General features: G+C 42.5%; 3 protein-coding genes across 8 annotated transcripts in view; 1 reads left to right on the top strand and 2 right to left on the bottom strand.

Annotated features, from left to right (window-relative positions):
• The window catches only part of LOC132239577 (angiogenin-like), a 44,233-nt gene extending 29,900 nt beyond the window's left edge, over positions 1-14,333 (top strand). Inside the window, exons 1-2 of one of the 3 annotated variants that reach the window (XM_059706053.1) lie at positions 7,910-8,026; positions 13,680-14,332. In XM_059706053.1, the coding sequence (XP_059562036.1) occupies positions 13,697-14,137 (441 nt within the window). In that variant the 5' untranslated portion in view covers positions 7,910-8,026; positions 13,680-13,696 and the 3' untranslated portion in view covers positions 14,138-14,332. Of the gene's footprint in view, positions 1-7,909; positions 8,046-13,679 lie in introns of those variants that run through there. The other 2 variants (XM_059706060.1, XM_059706071.1) reach the window with 2 other exon arrangements.
• LOC132239625 (ribonuclease 4-like) overlaps positions 1-20,139 on the bottom strand; it is a 337,426-nt gene that overhangs the window by 211,202 nt on the left and 106,085 nt on the right. The gene's annotated exons all lie outside the window — the stretch shown is intronic.
• LOC132239617 (ribonuclease 4-like) overlaps positions 1-20,139 on the bottom strand; it is a 192,076-nt gene that overhangs the window by 65,881 nt on the left and 106,056 nt on the right. The window lies entirely within an intron of this gene.

Genomic DNA, 20,139 nt, shown 5'->3' with positions numbered 1-20,139 from the left:
GGATGCAGGAGGCAGCCAATCAATGTTTCTATCTCTGTGTAACTCTCCCTTCTGTGATCTCTAAAATCAATAAAAATATATTGAAAAAACAAACAAACAAAAATCCCATCTAGCCCTGACCGGGTAGCTGTTGGTTGGAGCATGTCCCGCACACCAAAAGGTCATGGGTTGGATTCCCAGTCAGGGCACACACAGAGGTTGAGGGTTCCACTCTTCAGGTGGGACACCTATAGGAGTCAGCCAATGGATGTTTCTCACCTCTCTCTCTCTCTCTCTCTCGACACACACTCTCCCTATTTCTCTCTCTAAAAATCAATAAAACCTATGCCCATGTTAGAAAACAATAAAATATCACATGTGCTTTTAAATTCTTGTGTCATAAGTTAGGTTCCCTGGTGAGGAGTCACTGAGATGCTGGTAAAGATTTGCATTCAGGAAGTCTACTGGGAAGTGGGCTTGGGATCAATACCTATAGAGGGGTCCATAGGGATCCTAAGTGTGAGCAGGTGCTCATTGGGATCCTTGGACTCAGGGTATGATTCTTGCTTTGGGTGCGAGGGGTCCCAGGCTCAAATCCCAACCCAGCCCAAGCTTTTAAAATTTGCTTTTCCTCCCTTGGGGGCTAGTGCAAAAAGTTGTGTTCCAGGCCTGTTTCAAACTGTTAGCAAACAAGAGGTGCACTGAACTAACAGGAAGCCAATGACCTGTATTGGAGACAAAATTGCCTGGCTTCCTGGGCTCTAGGGGCCCCATTGCTCCTGGCAGCAGCAGCCCGTGTCCCTTCGGGCTTCTGCAGGCAGGGAGGGTGTCCCACCTCCTGCTGTCCCTAGTCCTGTGTCCAAGCCAGACAAGTCTTCGCTGACTTTGTGTCTCCAAAGCAGATCTCCAGGGTCGCTCCAGGCCCCACAGGGACTCCCCCACTCTGCTTGGGGCGGGGGCTGTTGTGATGCCAGCTCCAAAGGCAGGAACTGGACTCTTGGGATCTCCTCCGAGAAACTGGGAGTGGTACCAACTACCCAGGAGCTCCCTCTCAGAGTCTCCCCTCGATGCTGCACCCCAATCTCGTTAGTGTACACACACACACACACACACCCATACACACCACTCAGATCTAAAGCAGGAGTCAGAACAAAATCGTTGCCTTTTCTACCAGCCCCACCTTTTCTTACAAAGGAGGAAGAAGCGGGTGAGAAACAAAAACTTCTCTTTCTAAGCCCTGCTCTTTTCTGCAACTTTGTTCCCAGGCCAAGATGGGTTCACATTTCTGTTCCTCCTCCTGCTTCCTGTCCTAACTTCACCAGGGGCGCTTTGGCCGGGGTAGTCCCTTCTTATGGAGGTAATTCGGGAGCAGTTTGTGGGACCAGACTGGGAGCTGAGAAATGGGAAGGAGACAAAAATGCAGTTTTGTAAAGTTAGCGGTGCTGCATTCCCACCCCATGTTTACTTTCCGCAGCTGGACAGAGATGGCAGTGTGAATGCTTATAGCCTAGAAGGTAGAATCCAAGGGACCACCGCCTGGGCTGCCCAGAGAGGCCCACACTTGATCAAACCAGGGATTCTTTGCTTCCCACTCAGGTTGGTCGTCAGATTTATGAAGCAGAACTTGTTCAGTTCTTGCAAGTGGAAATACCATTTGATGCTTTCATTTTCTGTTTGCTCTCCTATGTCTCCTCACCCTTAACCCACCCACAGCCAGTGCCTGAAATTCTTGGAGACACTGCCAGCAGCCTCCTCTTTCAGCTTTCTTACTGCAACATCGGGATCCTTGTTATGCCCAGAATTCAAGATCCCCAAGAAACCACGCCAGGGAGCCAGTCCGATGCAAAAGCAGAGGATCTCTTATACAAGCTCGCTTGGTCCCCCCCTTGCCTCCATTACTGGGTGCAAGAGAGAGCCCCGAATCCCAAGAGAACAAAGAATTTATAGGGCTTGGGGTCGGGGGTTCGGGCAGGGTGCAGCTAGGGTCTGGTTACACAAAGACAGGGGGAGTGGCCAGCATACTTTTGGCCTTGGGCTAGTTTCCCCCGCTTTCCCATTGGCCGAGATAAGGGCAGGCTGAGTAACTGATACACCCTGCGGCTTTTTCTTGGAAAGAGGGGTTAAGGACACAGCCATCAGTCCTGCTCTGTCCTTTCAATCCTCAGCCTTCTTACTCGGACACAGCACACCCACAGACAACAGCTCATGGGCATGACATGACATCTTTGTGTCTAAAGGACAGTAAAAGCAGTCTCAGCACCATTGTGGGGACTAGGGAAATCTTCAATTAGCCAGGACCCTCCCTATGTGTCATTAAGAATCTTAAGTTAAGTCATAAATGTAATCACTAGAAATGCAAATGATACAATTATCTGAACAGCAGGTTGCCAACCTCCCAGAAGCAGCTTCAGGTATTCAGAGCTACTTAACTGCACAGCTACTAACTAGTATGTTAATTGTGTTACACTTCATTTCAAGTAATTTTTTAAATAAAGTAAAATATTTTTTGAATTCAGGGAAATACTCAAAGTAGGTTTCCCTTAAACAGTAACTTTCACAGGCACCTTTAACAATAGCTTGGATTTTCTAGAAATTACTAGTTAGAACCTGAAAGCTGTGTAGTGCATTGGGAAGCTTCTACTCTAGGAGCCCTAGATGTTCCTTGGGCCACACATGCTCTCTTTCTCTGTCCCTCAGTTTCCTTATCTGTAAAATGAGGATTTAACACAATGGTCTCTGAGGTCCCTCTCTCTCTTATTCTATGACTGCAAGGAGTGGCCAGGTATTGCAACAGGACTCATAGAAAAAGAAGGTATTCCAGTAATGAGGAGAAAAACTATCATTTGGCAAAGAGGATAGGAACAGCCGTTTCAGGAAAAGAGGAAGGGCTCTGGCTTTAGTTGAAAGTGCAGATGTCAGGTTATAAGCAGGCAGAGGTAAGAGGCTGGTCAAGGTATCGTTGGAAGCATTTACCGGTGTGATTCACAAATGAAAGTAGGTGGCTAAGAAAGTGGACCAAAGCAGGCTGGCAAAACCTCTCTTTAGGAGTTTCCATTATACTGTATTTGAGCAAAAAGCAATCTCTGTAAATAGTTATTCTCAGAAGAACACCTTGAAATATTTGTGAAAGAGAGGATGAGCATAAAGCCCAGAGTTTGTTGAAAAGTGAGTGATTATTGTTTGTCTGTTTGGAAATAGAGCCATGTCAGCAGGCCTGTGCCCCATTCTCCCTCTATCAGAACTGTCTCCCCTTCCTGGAAGTGGAGGCATGATCCGTCTTTTCACGTGAGCATCATCCTCTTTTAATCATTACTTCTCTTCTTAAGTAAGTTTCATGCCTATAGATCAAAACTATGTAAGAGTTATAAAGAAATGTGGAGATTAAACTCTTCCCTCCATCACACAATTTTACTATTAGTCTTAAGGACAGAATTAAACATGTGTACTCTGTATGAAGGGGGAAAGTGCACCAGCACTAGAGTCCTTAGAAGGACAACCCAAGCTTCCCCTGTCCATGCAGGGAAACTATTGGCTTGAAGAAGAGACATAGAAAAACATTTTAGAAAAAGGAGAATAACTTTCAAGTTCAAGCTGTCAGAACATTTTTAAATATATGAGTGTATTTTTCTATTGGCAATTGTTTCACATCTATTACAATCACTGGCAAAGATACAGTGTTTATTAATCATGGACTATAATTTCTTGTTATATTTTGAAATGCAAATGGATAAACACTTTAATAAAATTGTAAAACTTTCTTCTCAAAAAACCTCATTTTCTGTTTCCTCATAACCTCATTGTGCCAAGCTGAAAATAAAACAATTAGAATGAAAGCAACCATTCACCATTCACCTGACTCTTCACTGTCAACTGTGTAGGCAGGCTGTGGATTTCCCCAAGGTTATTCGGTGAAATCCTAGAGGCAGAGAAGGGATGTGGCTGTGTTCAGAGGCTGGAGGCTGCTCCCTGCCATCACTGCCAAACTAAACCCAGAGGCTGATCTGTCTGTGTGAGCTGGGCTGGAACTGATGTTTCAGGCCAGGGGACTGTTTGTGTGTGAATGTGACATTGGAGTGGAGTCCCTTGTCTCTGTTGTCAGGCGATTCATCAGAAAAGGGTTATGCTGATCAAGTCGTCTTGTCCCCAAAGGCTGTGGGAGGTGGCTGCTGCCTCAGTCTCCTGGGACTGCTGAGGCAACCAGGGTGTTGGAATGGGCCCGGCAGCCATCTTCCCTAACAAGTGACTGGCTGATAACTTTTTAGAACTCACTTCTCAGTGTCTCTTGAAAAAGTGATATGTGATTAATTTAAAATAGGCCCTGCTTCCAAATAGCTTGTCTGCCCACAAAAGGACAGTGAGGATTTGGGCACTCTGCTCGGTGCCAGTAGAGGACCCACATCCTGTTCCTCTCTTTGCTCCTAAAGGGCAGTGAACTTAGGTGTTTGGCAGAACAAATGTTCTGGTCAGAGAGATGCCTGTCCCTTCCTCTCCAGAAGCTTCAGTAACCCTGAGGCACCAAGTACTCAGGGAAAGCTGTTTATGGCAGTTTGGTTGGTCCTCTTCTCACTACCCCCAACTTTTTCCCTTTTAGCTCAGGATTTGGTTGGGGATGAAGGCAAGCAGGGAAAGGACAGGGGGAAAGTGAAGCTCAGGCTGAACTGTGTCCCAACACAACTGAAAAGCAGGGGAAGTTTGTCCCTTTTGGGTTCTCCATGCTGCCCATGTCACCAGAAAGGGACAGGACTAGGTCAGCAGGTCTGGGAAGTGTGGGTTTTTGACTTCATGCAGGAAAGAATTCAAGTCACAAGCCCAGCTTATTTTGAGAGTATGTTTATTAAAGGTTAGGACAGTGACACAAAGGAAGAGCTTTGGGTAGAAGAAGCAAAATCACAGTAACAGAAGTGACCCTAGACTGGGTTGCGTAAACTCAGGAAAGGAAGTCACAGCAACAAAGTGAGCCTAAAACAAAACAAAACAAAACAAAAAACAACAACAGACAAACAAAAAGAAGAAAAGAAAAGAAGTGAGCCTAGGCTGGGCTGCTAAACTAAGGAAAGGAAGTCACAGTAACAAATTGAACCTAAAAAAAAAAAGAAGAAGAAGAAAAGAAAAGAAGAGAGCCTAGGCTGGGCTGCTAGAACCCTGAGAAGGAAAAATCTTGTTATGGCAGATATCAGGCTGGTGGGAAGCGACAAACCATAGGCACTTGGAGGTTCAGAAGAGAACTGTTTTATTCGCCCTGATGCTGGCTCAGCAGAGTCCCCTCCAGAGGCTGAGCCCTGGCACCTGGGTTCTGACCTTCTTTTATACCCTATAAGCTTCTGGGTACTCAGGGGTCTTTCCACACACGTGGCAGTTTGGGAGGTTGTCTGATGCAAGAAGCAAGCCAGATTACAGAAGCCAAGGGTGTGGTTATGGTGGAACAAGTAAGGGGAGGGTTATCTGCTATTGGCTTGCTTCTCAGTCTGAGTGACAGAAGCAAGCCAAGCAGGGACTGTTTTGACTCTGAACAGTTAAAGAAGAGGAGGGCCCTGGGAGTTTAGGAGGAAGAAAGTAAAATTATGTGCCTGAGGAAAGGGAGGCAAGGGTGTGCTCAAGGGAGAGCATTCACTATGTCCTTTGTCTTGAGGACTTTATGTGTTTTCTGTAGACAGGAATTTTAGTGGCGGTCAATCAGAATTCCGTATTTTTCCATGTATAAGACACTTTTTTTTTCTAAAACTGTTAGACTGAAAATTGAGGAGCGTCTTATACACGGAAGTCAGACAAGGAGGGAGCCGCGTGGGTGGGTAGCTGCCCATTCCTTGTCAAACAGACTTCCTCTGATCATGAGCCTTATTGTTACTGACATCAGCTGATGCCGTGATTGGAGGTGAATGTGCAGAGTGTGCAGATGCAACAGGGACCAGAGCGTTCTGAGCCCATGAAGATGTCAAAAAATAAAAAGATAAATGAATAAAAATGTGTTCTATTTTATGTTTAAAATATTGATTTCTTAATTTGGGGTTGGAAAAGTGGGGGCATCTTACACAAGGGGGTGTCTTATACACAGAAAAATACGGTATTCATCAGCTTTTTAGGCATGTCTTTTAACATGCTTATGAATCAAATGAGCTTGTAGCAGGGTTTGAGATCATTCTCTCAAGGAGTGATGTCTGATTAATTTAAAAATAGGTCCCACTCTCAAACAGCTTGTCTGCCCACAAGAGGACAGTGAGGATTTGGGCATGCTGCTAGGTGTCAGTAGAGGCCCTATTCCATGGACCCCATATCCTATTACCTCTCTTTGCTCCTAAAAGACATCAACTTTGAAGAAGAGACATAGAAAAACATTTTAGAAAAAGGAAAATAGCTTTCAAGTTCAAGCTGTCAGAACATTTTAAATTATATGAATATATTTTTCATATATTTTATCTCTATCTTGGATTTGTCTGGCTCTAATTTGTTTTTTTGTTGTTGTTATTTAGTCCCCTAACTTCATTCATTCTTGGGTTTGGCACTAATGGCACCACTGGGTCTCTGTTATCTGTCTCCCTGACTAGGGTGATTTTAGCTACTCACTTGCTGGTTGGTTAGGTGTCCTTCCCTAACCAAGGACACCTGCTCCTAAGTGTCCTTGGTTAGGGAAGATAGAGTCTTATGATTTATTAGCTGGCTGCTGATGGCTTGGCCCTTTGTTTACATATTTTGTCTCCATTTCCCTTATTCTACTTTCCAGGGAATTTCTCTAGTTTTTTTATTATTATTATTAACCTGCCTCATCCACTTTTCTTCCTCCTTAAGTCCTCAGGCCCTTCTGGTTACCAAAACTGTTCTTCAGATAGGCTCTAGAGCATGTACCCAAGCATGTGTAACCCACTGACAGCTGTTTAAAGAGTTAATCTCTCCTGGAGAGAGTGCTTTGGAAGGGGGACCAAAACTTCCAAAGTGAAGGCATATCTGTGGGTGTTAAGGATTTATCAGTAAGCTAGAAGCAGAGCTTTCCTGGGACTCTTGGAAACCTTTCTACCCTACCTGCCTTGTTTGGTAACTATTACCAAACCCAGTTGTGCTGGTGAGCCCTGAGAGAAGCCAGGAGGGTTTGCATTGTTGGGGTCCCCAGAGTGAGATCAGAGAATTCATTTTTAGACCATGGAGATGATAAAAAGCCCTTGGGGCCTAGGTGTCAGCCACTGTTTTAGAAACTAAGACTGTAGAGATGATTAGAAAGTTGTTCTCTCAGTGTGTCCTATCAAATGGAGAGACAATGAGATCAATTAACCATTAAAAGAGTGGTGGTTATCAGTGGAGATAACTGTTCTACAGGGAATAGAATATTGGGGGCTCCTGATTAGTCTCTTGTGAACAGATCAGGATGAAATGAGAAGCCCAGGAAATATCGCAAGGATAGTTCTGAGGGTTAGTAGCTGGGAGATTGAGGTCAAGGGCAATGGGTACTAACAGCTGTCACATGATCTTCTCTACAAGTGCTTTCCTGGTTCTGTGAAACCTATGAATAACCTACTTATTGGCATGGCATCCTTTCATGTTAACAAATTATGTGGGTAAGTAGACAGGGCAGGGGAACAGCATTCTGCTGGGAGACCACATTTACTCTGTGGGGTTCTTTCAAGGCTGTTCTTGGAGTTGGCTCATAGATCAGAAGCAAGGTCTTCTGGATCCAGATCATATATGAGAACAATGAAACCTTAGTCCTGTCACGGGCAAGAATAATAACCATGGACATCACAAAAAGGGCAGCTTTGGAACAAAGGGTTTAGGAACATCAAAAATGGCCTCCTGGAACAAATCTTTAATCCACTCCAGTGAGTAAATATTTGATCAAGTCATTTGCAAGAAAAGGTGAATTTCCTTGTTTGCCAAGGGCAGTGTCCTTGGTTTCCTTATGTCTGCCAGGATTAAGGATCTTTGGAACTAGTTTCCCCACCCAGTTCATTTGATTGCTATATAATCAGAACCAGAGGGATCCAGTGCACACAGCTGGACCCATCTCCAGGAACAAAGAGCTGGAAACCATCTTCAGTTGGAGGGACTCTTCCAGATTTTTGTAAGATTATTACCCCTGGGTAATCTATCCCTGTATTTTTTAAATATATACATTGTTTTTAGCCATTTAGCTATTTCAATGAAAGAATTTTCCCCCCTTTAAAGCCTATGGGCCCAATTTATGAACTAAGAAAAAAATGAAGCAGATTCTAAAGTTTAAAATGAAAGCAGATTTCTTTTGATATTGTGTTTCTATGTCTGTGAGTGTGTGCGTGTATAAAGGGAGATTACTGAGACTGGGAGCAAGTGGAGGTTTAGGAGGGATTCCTGAATTGTGATAAAATCCACAAAGTCCTGCGGAAGCCATTAGCTGAAGGGCATCTGGATGCCCCCAGGGAACAGGCATTAAATGCAGCAGAACAAGGAAAGAAACAAAAAGATTGCTTTTAGCTCCATTTTCTTCTAATTGCTACTAATTTTTTTACTTAAAAAAAGTTTTGATTGCTCTTTAAGAGCCAAGTGGAAAACATCCAGGAAGGTACACTGGCAGGTTGACCGGAAGAAAGAAGGAAAAGAGACAAAGGGAGGAATATGCCTTGAGAGTTATGCTTTCACTTTGTGGGATACTGCCCTGGAATATATAAAAGTGTAAAGCTACATGTATGGGAATTAAAACCATAGTTACTTGTCATAGAGTGTAAGTTAAGTCCCTGGTGTGTAAAGTTGGACGAACCTCTTGAATACAAAACATTGCCTGTGGAGAAAGGAAGAGAATATGAATTCTTGTGAAGATTAAAGGATTGGTTTGAGACAGATGACAAAGTTAGTGTGAAGAACAGTGGGGACATACTTCACTGACAAAAAGCTGACTGACACGTATGTGCTTGACTATGGAAGGTTATGTGTGAGTGAGTTTGATGACCCGATGTGAGGCTCTAAACCCTGGGCCTAGGCAGATTCACCTCAGCACCACAATAATCTGTCTCATACTTGTTTTCTCCCAAATTCATTTTTCCTCTTTTGGGGAAATTTAGGATTGAATATATGAGTGAGCAAGTTGTGAGTGCGGGAGCATATATTAGACACTTGTGGCCATGCTGTGTACCGACTTGGCTTTGGTTTCTAGATGTCTTAGGGATTCAAGATTACAATAAACCTGTGAAAAATTTAGCTAAGTTCTTACAGAATTAATGTGAAAATTCTGCAAGTTAGAAGCGAAGATTTTCGTTTACCTCTCCAGGCTGGGATGGGAGGCCTTCAACCTCCAACCAGCAAGTTGCTTTGTAGGATATGAAGCCCCTGTGTGGCATCAGTCTAGGGCCTTAGTTAGAGGTTGTCTGTGGACTTAGCTAATATGCTGAGTCTTAAGAAATGATACATTTCAGTGAGTTTGGATCACAGGTCTTCTTATCTATTTCTTTCACAAGGTGCCTTATGCTGTCTACCAACTAAACTTATACAAACTTGTCTCTGTAATTCTACTAGACTTTTGCTAGTAAAACTGGAAAACATTCTCTTATGCTTAAAGAGAACCATGGAATTTCAGACTTTACAATTAGCAACTCTCTCATTCCCTAGATAAACAAACTTAAGCCTTGAGAGGAAAATTAAGTCAATCACTAAAAAAAATAATAATACAAAGAACAATATTGAGGGTCTACTGTGAGTCAGGCACTGTGATTTGAGGTGAATAATATGGGTTCTGCCCTCCTGTAGTGTATATACCAGTTGGAAACACTGACAAGTAGACGGGTAATTGTTTGCCTGGAATACATGGATTAAGACTTGGAAATTATACCCCAAGAAAATTGGAAAAAGGTGTATCTTTATTTTATACTATCTTTGTGGGCAGAGCCTGAACTTTGTAACTTTTGCTTTGACACTTGTATCTAATGGGGTATCCTTGGTCTTAATATTTAAGCATAGAGTGTTCAGACTGAAACTCCAGACAAGCCTGGCAGCTCAGACCCCCTTCTTTGAGCAACAATATCCCCACAACCTGTAGAACACTGGCACATCTTACAAGGAACCCTGGTCTCCACTAGAGCACGGAAAACATTGGCAACATTTCTATCCACCACTGCCCCCTAATGACTTTTTTGGCTACTACAGCTCTGGTTCTACTTCCTGATTTTGAACTCTGGGTTTCTGGCCCCAGGCAGAGAGGTGTTTTCTTGGTGACTCTAAGGTTCTGTTCCATCTTGGGAGCCTGAAATTCTATAATTGCCTTTGACATTAGAAGATGTGGACGAAATGGGCCACATGCTTACCTGACAAGCTCAGGAGAGGCCTGCATGGCAGTCTTGCAAACTTGGAGACCTAAAGTAACCACAAAGGATGGGCTGAAATTAAACTTTAACTAAAAGCAGTTATGGTGGGCAGTTAAATCCTGGGCCAGTATCTTCACTGACAAGGTCAACCTTTACCTTAAGTGAGCCTATCTGTCTTTTTGCATCTATGATAACACACCCTTGAAATGTCTGGGTAACTTGTGACTTCCCTTTATCTGGAGCCCCAGGGGCACAACCAGGTGTGCTGGGCCCAGGACAGATGCCACAAATTCCTTCATCATCATGTTAATTGTTCCTGCACCCACCTAAGTATGTGTCCATCATTTTACTTTTTATCCAATCCCAGGGGTTTCCCTGCTTTGCTTATCCCTCCTCCTTAATCTATCACCAATGAATTTCATGTAACCCACCTATGTTCCTCCTTTGGATTGAAATGTATAAATAGAAATGTAACCCCGCCATTCTCCGGAGCACTATCTCAATTCGTTGAGGTTCTGCTTCCCGGGATATGTCGACAGTTTGGCTCAAATAAACTCACAGAAATTCTTTACAGGTTTCAATGTGTGTTTTTTTACGTTAACAAAGACAATATTTGTCTGTCGAGGAACAAGAGACCTAAATGAATCCAAATCAATAAAACTTTGATGAGGTCTTCCACCAAACTAGAAAAAGAAAATACAGCCCTAACCGGTTTGGCTCAGTGGGTAGAGAATCGGCCTGCAGACTGAAAGCTCCCAGGTTCAATTCTGGTCAAGGGCATGTACCTTGGTTGCAGGCACATTCCCAGTAGGAGGTGTGTAGGAGGCATCTAATCAATATTTCTAACTCTCTATCCCTCCCCCTTCCTCTCTGTAAAAAATCAATAAAATATATTTAAAAAGAAAAGACACCCAGAACACTAAAAAGCACAATGTAAATGTAAAGAGCTTGGCAAATGGGGAGCATGGCAGGCCAGCAGCTGTGCTGAAGCAGTGGCCACGCATGAACACTTGTTATTCTTTTAGGGATGGCTCTTTCCTCTTCAGTCATGTACCACATTTTTGCTCAAGTCCCAAGAACATGCTTTCACTTGATTCTATCATAAATTGTAATTGATGTTCTTAATGGAAATTTTCTCAGCTGCTATTTATTTCAGTATTGTGGAATAACCAAAATTTTTCTTAGTGTATAATTTGATATTCTTCCATGGTGTGCCAAATTTGTGTAACATTATTATGAAACAGACAAAATGTATCGCTGCTAAATGATGATGAGAAAGAGTATTCACTTTGCTCCCTCTCTCACATGCCTTCCCATGAAACCATCAGAACCCTGGGTTTACTGGTCTTTCTAGATTTACAGTCATACCCCAAGGGCTGTTTAGTAATACCACAGGCTTAGTGCTAGAACCTGTGGCATTTTTAATTATGTAAAAATATTTGACATAAAAATGTTTGTTGATGTACATATAAGAAACGTTCAAAATAAAGATTAATATTTAATTTAATGTACACAAAAATGTAACATTTGTTTTCTTTTAATTCAGTATTTATATGAATCACATCACACTTGAGAATAACTTGAAGGTCAAATTTTTCTTCCATTATAAAAATTTCTTATTATGTGTGATGGTTGCTAAGAAATCATAGCCAGTCATAAAGTAAATGAGTTGCTCATTCACAAACAATTTGAAAAACAAAATTATAAAAATCAGACTCAAATTTACAGTGAGAAGTCACTTTTATTATTGGATGTGGGAAAACTGACATATATTTGATATAATGTGGGGGAAGATATGACGGTTTTTATAGGCTCTGCATGTTCTTTAAATTTTTATCCAAAGAACTGAAAATATTGTCATAACCTACCAAATATTTTTCTGGAAACACCAAATATTTTTCTGGAAACACCAAATATTTTTCAATTCTCAAATCTTCAGATTTCTTAACACATAAAGTTTTTAAAGTTAATATAAAATTTGTTTTCTATTTTGTTATTATCTATACTTGTTCAATTCTATTTTAATAGCTATCATTGAGATAAAATTATACTCCAGAAAGAAGCATTCTATTTACTTGATTGGTACGTTTGAGTGTGTGTGACACACTGCCCCTGGGGAGTGAGAGTTCCACAGTTTAGACAGAATACTCTTGAGAGATGATGGCAGCAATCCTCTTCTCTTTCTTATTCTTCTTTTGTGGAAGATGTTACAAAATCATTACAGCAAACTGTAAAAATGGCTTGATGAAAGTTTTCTTTGTTGTTGTTTTATCACATAGTAACATCGTTTGCCTATTGTGTAACAGTGTACATACATTTATTGGGAAAACTAGAAAATACGAGTGTTCTCTGAGAATAGTCCACCTTGTTCCTAAGAATAAGCTTGAATTCCTCTTCCTCCAGTCTTCTGTAACAGTTGACCCAGACCCACTTCCAATCATTGCATCAATTCTTCCATGCTCCTCTCTGCTCTTTTCCAACTAGTATATAATAATTCCACCTTTGGCCACAAACCAACCAATTCTTAGGGAATTGGGTCTGTCCCCCTTCACCTCAGGGCAAAACTGCTCTCAACTGCTCTCCTTACAGCCAGCTGATTTATGGACTTGAATACTTAGAATCTTGTCTTTAACAAACCTCTGATTGACCATTCCCTGGGCTCAGCAGACCCTGTTTGCCCAGGCCAGTGTGGCTCAGATGGTTGAGCATCATCCCATGCTCCAAAAGGTTGCCAGTTTGATACCTGGTCAGGGCATGTACCCAGGTTCTGGGTTTATTTTCGGTCTTGGTGCATACAGGAGGCAACCAGTAGATGTTTCAGTCTCATGACAATCTCTCTCTCTCTCTCTCTCTCTCTCTCTCTCTCTCTCTCTCTCTCTCTCTCTCTTCCGTCCCTTCCTTTCTCTCTAAAATCAATAAAACATATTTTTTTAAAAGTCCATCTTTTTCATAGGCTTCCTATCTTACTGTCTCATCTCAGTGAACTGGAGCTCCTATTCCTTCCCCATGGACGCCACATCTCCTTATAGGGAGGACTTGGTTTTGTCTTAATGCTCTCTGTGTGCCAGGACCTAGCACAGTGCCTTGTACCCAGAGGAGCTTATGTAACGTTTTTAATTTGATTAATTAATAAATGGATTTAAGAGTGTGAATGGACATTGCATTCTATGACTGATAGAAAGGTAAGTACTCAGAGTCTTAAGGAATATGAAAGAATGGTTGGGGCAGGAAGTTGTGTTCAGGAAACATTAATTTTCCAAATGAATGGATTGATAAGAAATGTGAAATTAATGAGGAAGAGAAGAGAAAAGAAAAGATATACTTTAGGTGACTGAGGATTCTGGGCTCATGATGCCCTGTCACTAGCCCAACAGGTCCCTGTCCTTTTAGTCTCATTTGCCCTTTTAGCCTAATTTGTCCTACCATACCTTTTACCCTGGGCAGGAGCCTTGTTGGAAGAGATGATGATGGGCCTGGGTCCCCTGTTGTTGGTCTTCATGCTGGGGCCCTGTCTGACCCCACCGACCCTGGCTCAGGATGACTACAGGTACAGACACTTCCTGACTCAGCACTATGATGCAAATCCACGTGGCCGGGATAACAAATACTGTGATACCATGATGAGCATACGAAAATTGACTTCACCCTGCAAAGACACCAACACCTTTATTCATGGCACCAAGAACAACATCAAGGCTGTCTGTGAAGACAAGAATGGAGTGCCTTATGGGGCAAATTTCAGAAGAAGCAAGTCTCCTTTCCAGGTCACTACTTGCAAGCTCAGAGGAGGGTCCAACCGGCCTCCCTGCGAGTACAAAGCTACAGCAGGGTCCAGAGACATTGCTATTGCCTGTGAACATGGCTTGCCTGTCCACTTTGATGAGTCCTTTTACCGTCCATAGCCAGCAGGCCACTAGCCCAGAGTTGGCTCTGCTCTCTATCCCTGGCATTTCCCCTCCACACTCTATAACAGGGGTGGCCGCATTCATTGCCAGGGGCCCAGAACATGAGCTGCCTGGATCTTTTGTTTTCTGTTTTACAATATATTAACAAATAAAAATGTCTCGGAAATCAGTAAGAATCAAAGTCTTCTCATCAATTCTTGGCCTATTGATTTTTACCCATTTTCTCTACTCAGCTGTCCCCAGAAAGGATTGCATGGAATACAAATGTCTTTTTCCCTATCAGTTACTTCTCTCTCAGTCAACAGGGAGGTAGACTTCCCCTTTTTGTGAGTGTAAGGATGTTAAATTCATCTTACAGCAGAGCTGAGAAATTCCAGGGCACATGGCTGCTAAGCAGAATTTTCAGGAGCAGCAAATTAATATTGCTGTCAAATAAGTCAATATTACTTTTACAAATGTTAAACTTTGAGAAGTAATGTTTAGAACTAAATACCAACAGATTAATTAAACTTTATCTACCTCTTAAGTTTTCACAGTTTTAAAGATATATTTCAAATAAAACACAAGGCATATTCATTAATGGATTCAAATATATCCTCTAAATTCTCTATATGAGGCAAACTCAGATGAATATTTCAGTATCCCATTATTCCAACATACCTAGATCTTTAAATTTTTTTACTATTTAACCTAGCAAACTCCAAAGTTTTAGGTACCAAAATACTTTGGAAAACTATATTTAGGCATGTATATATATCATTGAAAAAGCTGTATCATAAACCCTGTATTTTAATTACATCTACTTACTATATATTAACAACATTGAGATTTTAAGGCCAATTATCTTTACTGAAGATATTTTCTTGGCAGATTTTGTAATAGGGATAACTCACTGGCTTTCAGTGGCTTTACTGTGAAAGTACTATGTTATTTTATTTTCCTTTATAGAAATAGAAGTTTCTCCTCCCCTGCTTGCCTTCACTGCTATTTCTGCAACTTACTGGAGGGTTTTTCTACAGAGCTGTTCCACCCAGTGTTATGGGCAAAAATAGAACATTGGGAACTAGTTATGGTTATGGGAAATATTAATCTATTAGCCATGATTGCCTAACCAGGACATAACACCTGGATGGGAGTCATATGTCCCCTCCCTCCTTGGAATGCAGTACATTCTTATTCAAGAACTTCCTGTTATCATGGAAACATTAACCTTGTTGCCCAAACAATGGAGTCCCAACCCAGACTGCATTCCTTACTTCCCCATGTGCATAATCCCTGCTTCCCCATGTAATCTTTGTCCCTATATTCATAAACCAGAGAACAGCAAACTAAAGTCCCCAAAAGATAGAAAGCCAAAATTACATTAGGCACACAGACAGAAATCTCACTAGCTAAGAGTTTCGGTGACTGACACCCTGAGAGGAAGAGCAGGAAGAGTACATTCTGACAATCTCTGTCCCATGTTCAGCCTCGATACACATAACTGGCCTTCCCCAAAGCAGGACATGCCCCATCTTTAAACAAATTAACCCAAACAACAAAGAAACACAAAACATCAGCAGAAACACTCTTATGCAGGTGCGCACAATGCACTAAAATTTACACCACAGAGTCCCCTGCATTAAAAAACCACTGAAGCAGAGCAATATCTCCTGTCCCTGGTTCCAGGACTGTCCCTCCCCTGAACCTCAGCATTCTCCCAAATAGACTATTAGGGGAAGAATTCTATCTAGGCCTAGATAGAATTTTTGTTTCCCATCCTCGGAAAGTCCCTTGTGACTCTGTTGCTCAGTCCCCTGTATTGAAGATGTCTCGCACTGTGCTCAATACCCCATATTAGAGATGTCTCGCACTCCCCGAGATCCGTTTGTCCCTCTCTGGCCATTTCCCTTGTGGAAGAACGGAAGAGCAGTTCAGAACTCCACACTTGCTTTATGTGTCAGACATTTCCCAGTCACATATACCCGATCTCTGAGGATACCTAACCACCAAGATGGTGTTTCCACATTGGCTCATGCATGAGACTTGCCTGTTTGCTGGGCATGTACCCTCTTTCTATCATTTTCGCCACCTTCCAAAGAAAAACAGTCTCGGACTTATCTATGGCCCCCACAAAGAGACAGGGCCCAGGCAAAGGGCTACCCAGAATTGGGTGGGATGTGTCTACACTTCAACCAGGGTCCCTCTCTAGTCTGAGCGCAGAAATCCTAGATGCGCCCCCAAATTTTGAGAAATGGCTCACCTGTCCAAATTTCAAATGATGGACTGGGAAACAAAAACATGGTGAAAATGAGACTTTTAATAACACTCTCGAAAGCCGGTGCCCATCGTACAGCACACAAATGGGGAAGGAAACATAGAGTATTTATTTAGTCCCTCCTTCGGTTCCTCATTGGCTGAGTCCTATGAGGTCACCTGTTTCTTCATACATCGTGTAGGTCAGTGGTTGGCAAACTGGGGCTCGTGAGCCACATGCGGCTCTTTGGCCCCTTGAGTGTGGCTCTTCCTAAGCCTTAGGAGTACCCTAATTAAGTTAAAAACAATGTACCTACCTATATAGTTTAAGTTTAAAAAATTTGGCTCTCAAAAGAAATTTCAAACATCGTACTGTTGATATTTGGCTGTTGACTAATGAGTTTGCCGACCACAGGTTTAGGGGAATCTTCTTGGAAAATGTGCTATCAGCCACCTGCACAGCTCTCATACCTTCTCCCCACTGCCCACATTCTGTTTGCTCTAAGGTATTCAGTAACTGCCTGGCCACATGATGTTTCTTTTCTATAAATTTTGAATCAGAGGCATGTTTCTTACACTGAGCACCTACCATGACTATATGAGCACATCACATAGTCAATGTGGCAGAGCTAGTTCTTTGGGATCACAGTATCAAAAGAAGTTCTTATTGAGAATCAATGTGGTAGAGTGGAGAGAGTCTATAGGGCAAGTTCTGACCAAAAAGTATGTGTTGGGATGGTTTGGGAATCATTTCATTTTCTGTTGAAGCTACAGCCTTAAGATACAATCATTGATGTCTACATTGGACTTCTGTTGGCAAATATTTGTTGTCTTGTTAAATTAGTTCGTTATCATGGCTGATGCTGTGGGTTTGCTCTTGCATGAATAGTTTAGGTCTTCTCCGTAGCCAATTATCTTTCTAAATTAATAGAGGCCCAGTACACAAAATTCGTGCATGGGAGGGGGGATGTCCCTTAGCCCAGCCTGCACCCTCTCCCATCTGGGACCCCTCAGGTGATGTCCGACTGCCGGTTTAGGCCCGATCCTAAACCAGCAGTTGGACATCCCTCTTGCAATCTGGGACGACTGGCTCCTAACCGCGTGCCTATCTTCCTGCCTGATTGCCCCTAACCACCTCTGCCTGCCAGCCTGATGCCCCTAACAGCTCCCCTGCTGGCCTGATTGCCCCCTAATTGCTCCACTGCTGGCCTGGTCGCCCTTAACTGCTCTCCCCTTCTGGCCTGATTCCCCTAACTGCTCTCCCTTGCTTGTCTGATTGCCCCTAACCACCTCTGCCTCTACCCCACCACCATAGCTTTGTCCTGAAGTTCTTCCAGTCTAATTAGCACATTATCCTTTTATTAGTATAGATGAGTGGCCCGATGCATGAAATTCGTGCACAGGGGAGGGTGTGTTCCTCAGCCTGGCCTGCAACCTCTCCAATTTGGGACCCCTCGAAAAGTGTCCTGCCAGTTTACAGGGATTGGACCTAAACCAGCAGTTGGACATCCCTCTCGCAATCTGGGACTGCTGGCTCCTAACCACTCACCTGCCTGCCTGCCTGCTTGATTGCCTCTAACCACTCTGCCTGCTGGCCTGCTCACCCCCAACTGCCCTCCCAACTGCCTGCCTGCTTGCCCCCAAATGCCCCCCCGCCAGCCTGATCACCCCAAACTGCACCCCCTGCTGGCCTGCTCGCCTCTACCTTCCATCCCTGCTGGCCTGCTCATCCCCAACTGTCCCCCTGCTGGCCTGCTCACTCCAACCTCCCCCCTCCCCCACTGTCCTGATCACCTCCAACTGACCCCCACTGATGGCCTGCTGGCCCCCAACTGGCCCCCCTGCTGGTCTGCTTACCCCAAAGGGCCCCACCCCCCACCAGCCTGATCACCCACAACTGCCCTCCCCTCTTGGCCTCTAACCGCCCCTACCTCGACCCCGCCACCATGGCTTTGTCCAGAAGAAAATCTGGAAGGTCTCCTGGAAGGTCTCCCAGTCTAATTAGCATATTACTCTTTTATTAGTATAGATATATTTGTCTGTAAATATGATTATGATTACAGATATGAGTAGGAGATAAAATTTTATAGAATGGGCCTTTTATTACAGATGGTTTGCCATGTATGCATTTTTTCTAAAGAAGTAAAAAATACTTTAAAAAATGTTTCAGGAAGTCTTTGAGAAATTGACAGTATCTGCTTTTCTTCGAAGAAAGTTGTCACTTTTATGCCAGAGTGAGAATTACTTGTATGCTTTGTATGTCAGCATTGGGCCACTGTGACTGGGGGGCACTTAGCTTGACTTGAGAGTAATTATCTTGCTCACTGGCTGGGAGGGAGGGTGTGTGACAGAGGAGATAAATACTAGGTTCTGGATTATTCATAGATTGCTGACTTTCTGGATTGATTGTGCAAGCCCCTCCTTTTATTGATGTCCACCTTCTGTTGACAGACATCTACCCTGGGAGAGAAATGAGATGAAACTCTCTTTCTTGTCATTGTAAAAAGCATTTGAATTCCTAAGGTGTGATAAGGCCACCCAGCCATCCACAGTCAAGGTACACATTTTCATGAAGGATGTTCCCACTCTTGAATAAATTAAAACAATTTTTTTCTTTTAATTTAAACTTTCTTCTATAACTGTTTTCTTGTTACTTAAAAGCTAGGTTTTTTTGAAACTGCTTCCAACGCTTTTCAAGCTGAATATGTCCTTGGAATGAATTTATAAATAAGAATTGAGCCTGGCCGGTGTGACTCAGTGGGTTAGCATCGACCTATGAACCAGGAAGTCACAATTTGATTCCAGCTCAGGCCACATGCCCAGGTTTTGGCCTGATCCCCAGTACAGGGTGTGTAGGAGGCAGCCGATCAATGATTCTCTCTAATCATTGATGTTTCCATCTCTCTCCCTCTCCCTTCCTCTCTGAATCAGTAAGAATATATTTTAAAGAGAGAGAGAGAGAGAAGAGTGTATATGTTTGTAAATAAGAAAACATGTATTTGATGCTCTTAGAAAGTCTTATTTTCTTTCATTAAAACTTGTGCAGTATAGGGAACTCCATAGATTCTCTCAATTTGAAGAAAGTTAGAGGGAAAGGTATTAATTCAGAGTTCCTTGGGAAAATGTATCACTTATATTTTTTATGTTTATTTTTTTAATCAAAAACTGAAATATTTTCTATTCAGAAAATATATTTGGATCTAAATATCTTGTATAATTTTAACCCTAAAATATCAATTTAAATATTTTAAAAATGGTTGAGATTTTTTTTTTAAATAAGTTAGGTTACTGGAGTTCTATATGTTACTGGGTCACCTGGGGTAATTTTCTGATTGGAAAGTTAAGAATTAGAGTCAGAGGGAAGGACATTAGAATTTTAAAAGAACATATTCAATTTACTTTAGAAGCCGAACCTCTCTTATCATGTGACTTGTTTTGTATGTCTGTTAAACTATATTATCACATAAGCATTGCTGCTATTGGCACAAACAGTGACAGTTGATTCAGGTCATTTGAATGTCCACTGTCTGTTTTATTTTGTATGTTCGTTTTGACTCTGTCATATGCTCAATCTTCAGTGGAAGTCATGAGAAACTATTATTTTTGCCTGCTCCCTCCTTTATGTTGGAAATATTCTTTTTTACCCAGAGGGACCTTAACTTTGATGTAAGGGATTGTTTCCATTGCCAACTTTTTTCTTCCTTGCCAAGTAAAAGAGTTGTGAAGTCTTCAGTGATGCCTTCCCCAGGATATTTGCAGACGTG

The sequence above is a fragment of the Myotis daubentonii genome, chromosome 1, assembly GCF_963259705.1.
Source record: "Myotis daubentonii chromosome 1, mMyoDau2.1, whole genome shotgun sequence".
Taxonomy (NCBI): Eukaryota; Metazoa; Chordata; class Mammalia; order Chiroptera; family Vespertilionidae; genus Myotis; species Myotis daubentonii.
This window is presented reverse-complemented; position numbering and strand designations above follow the sequence as displayed.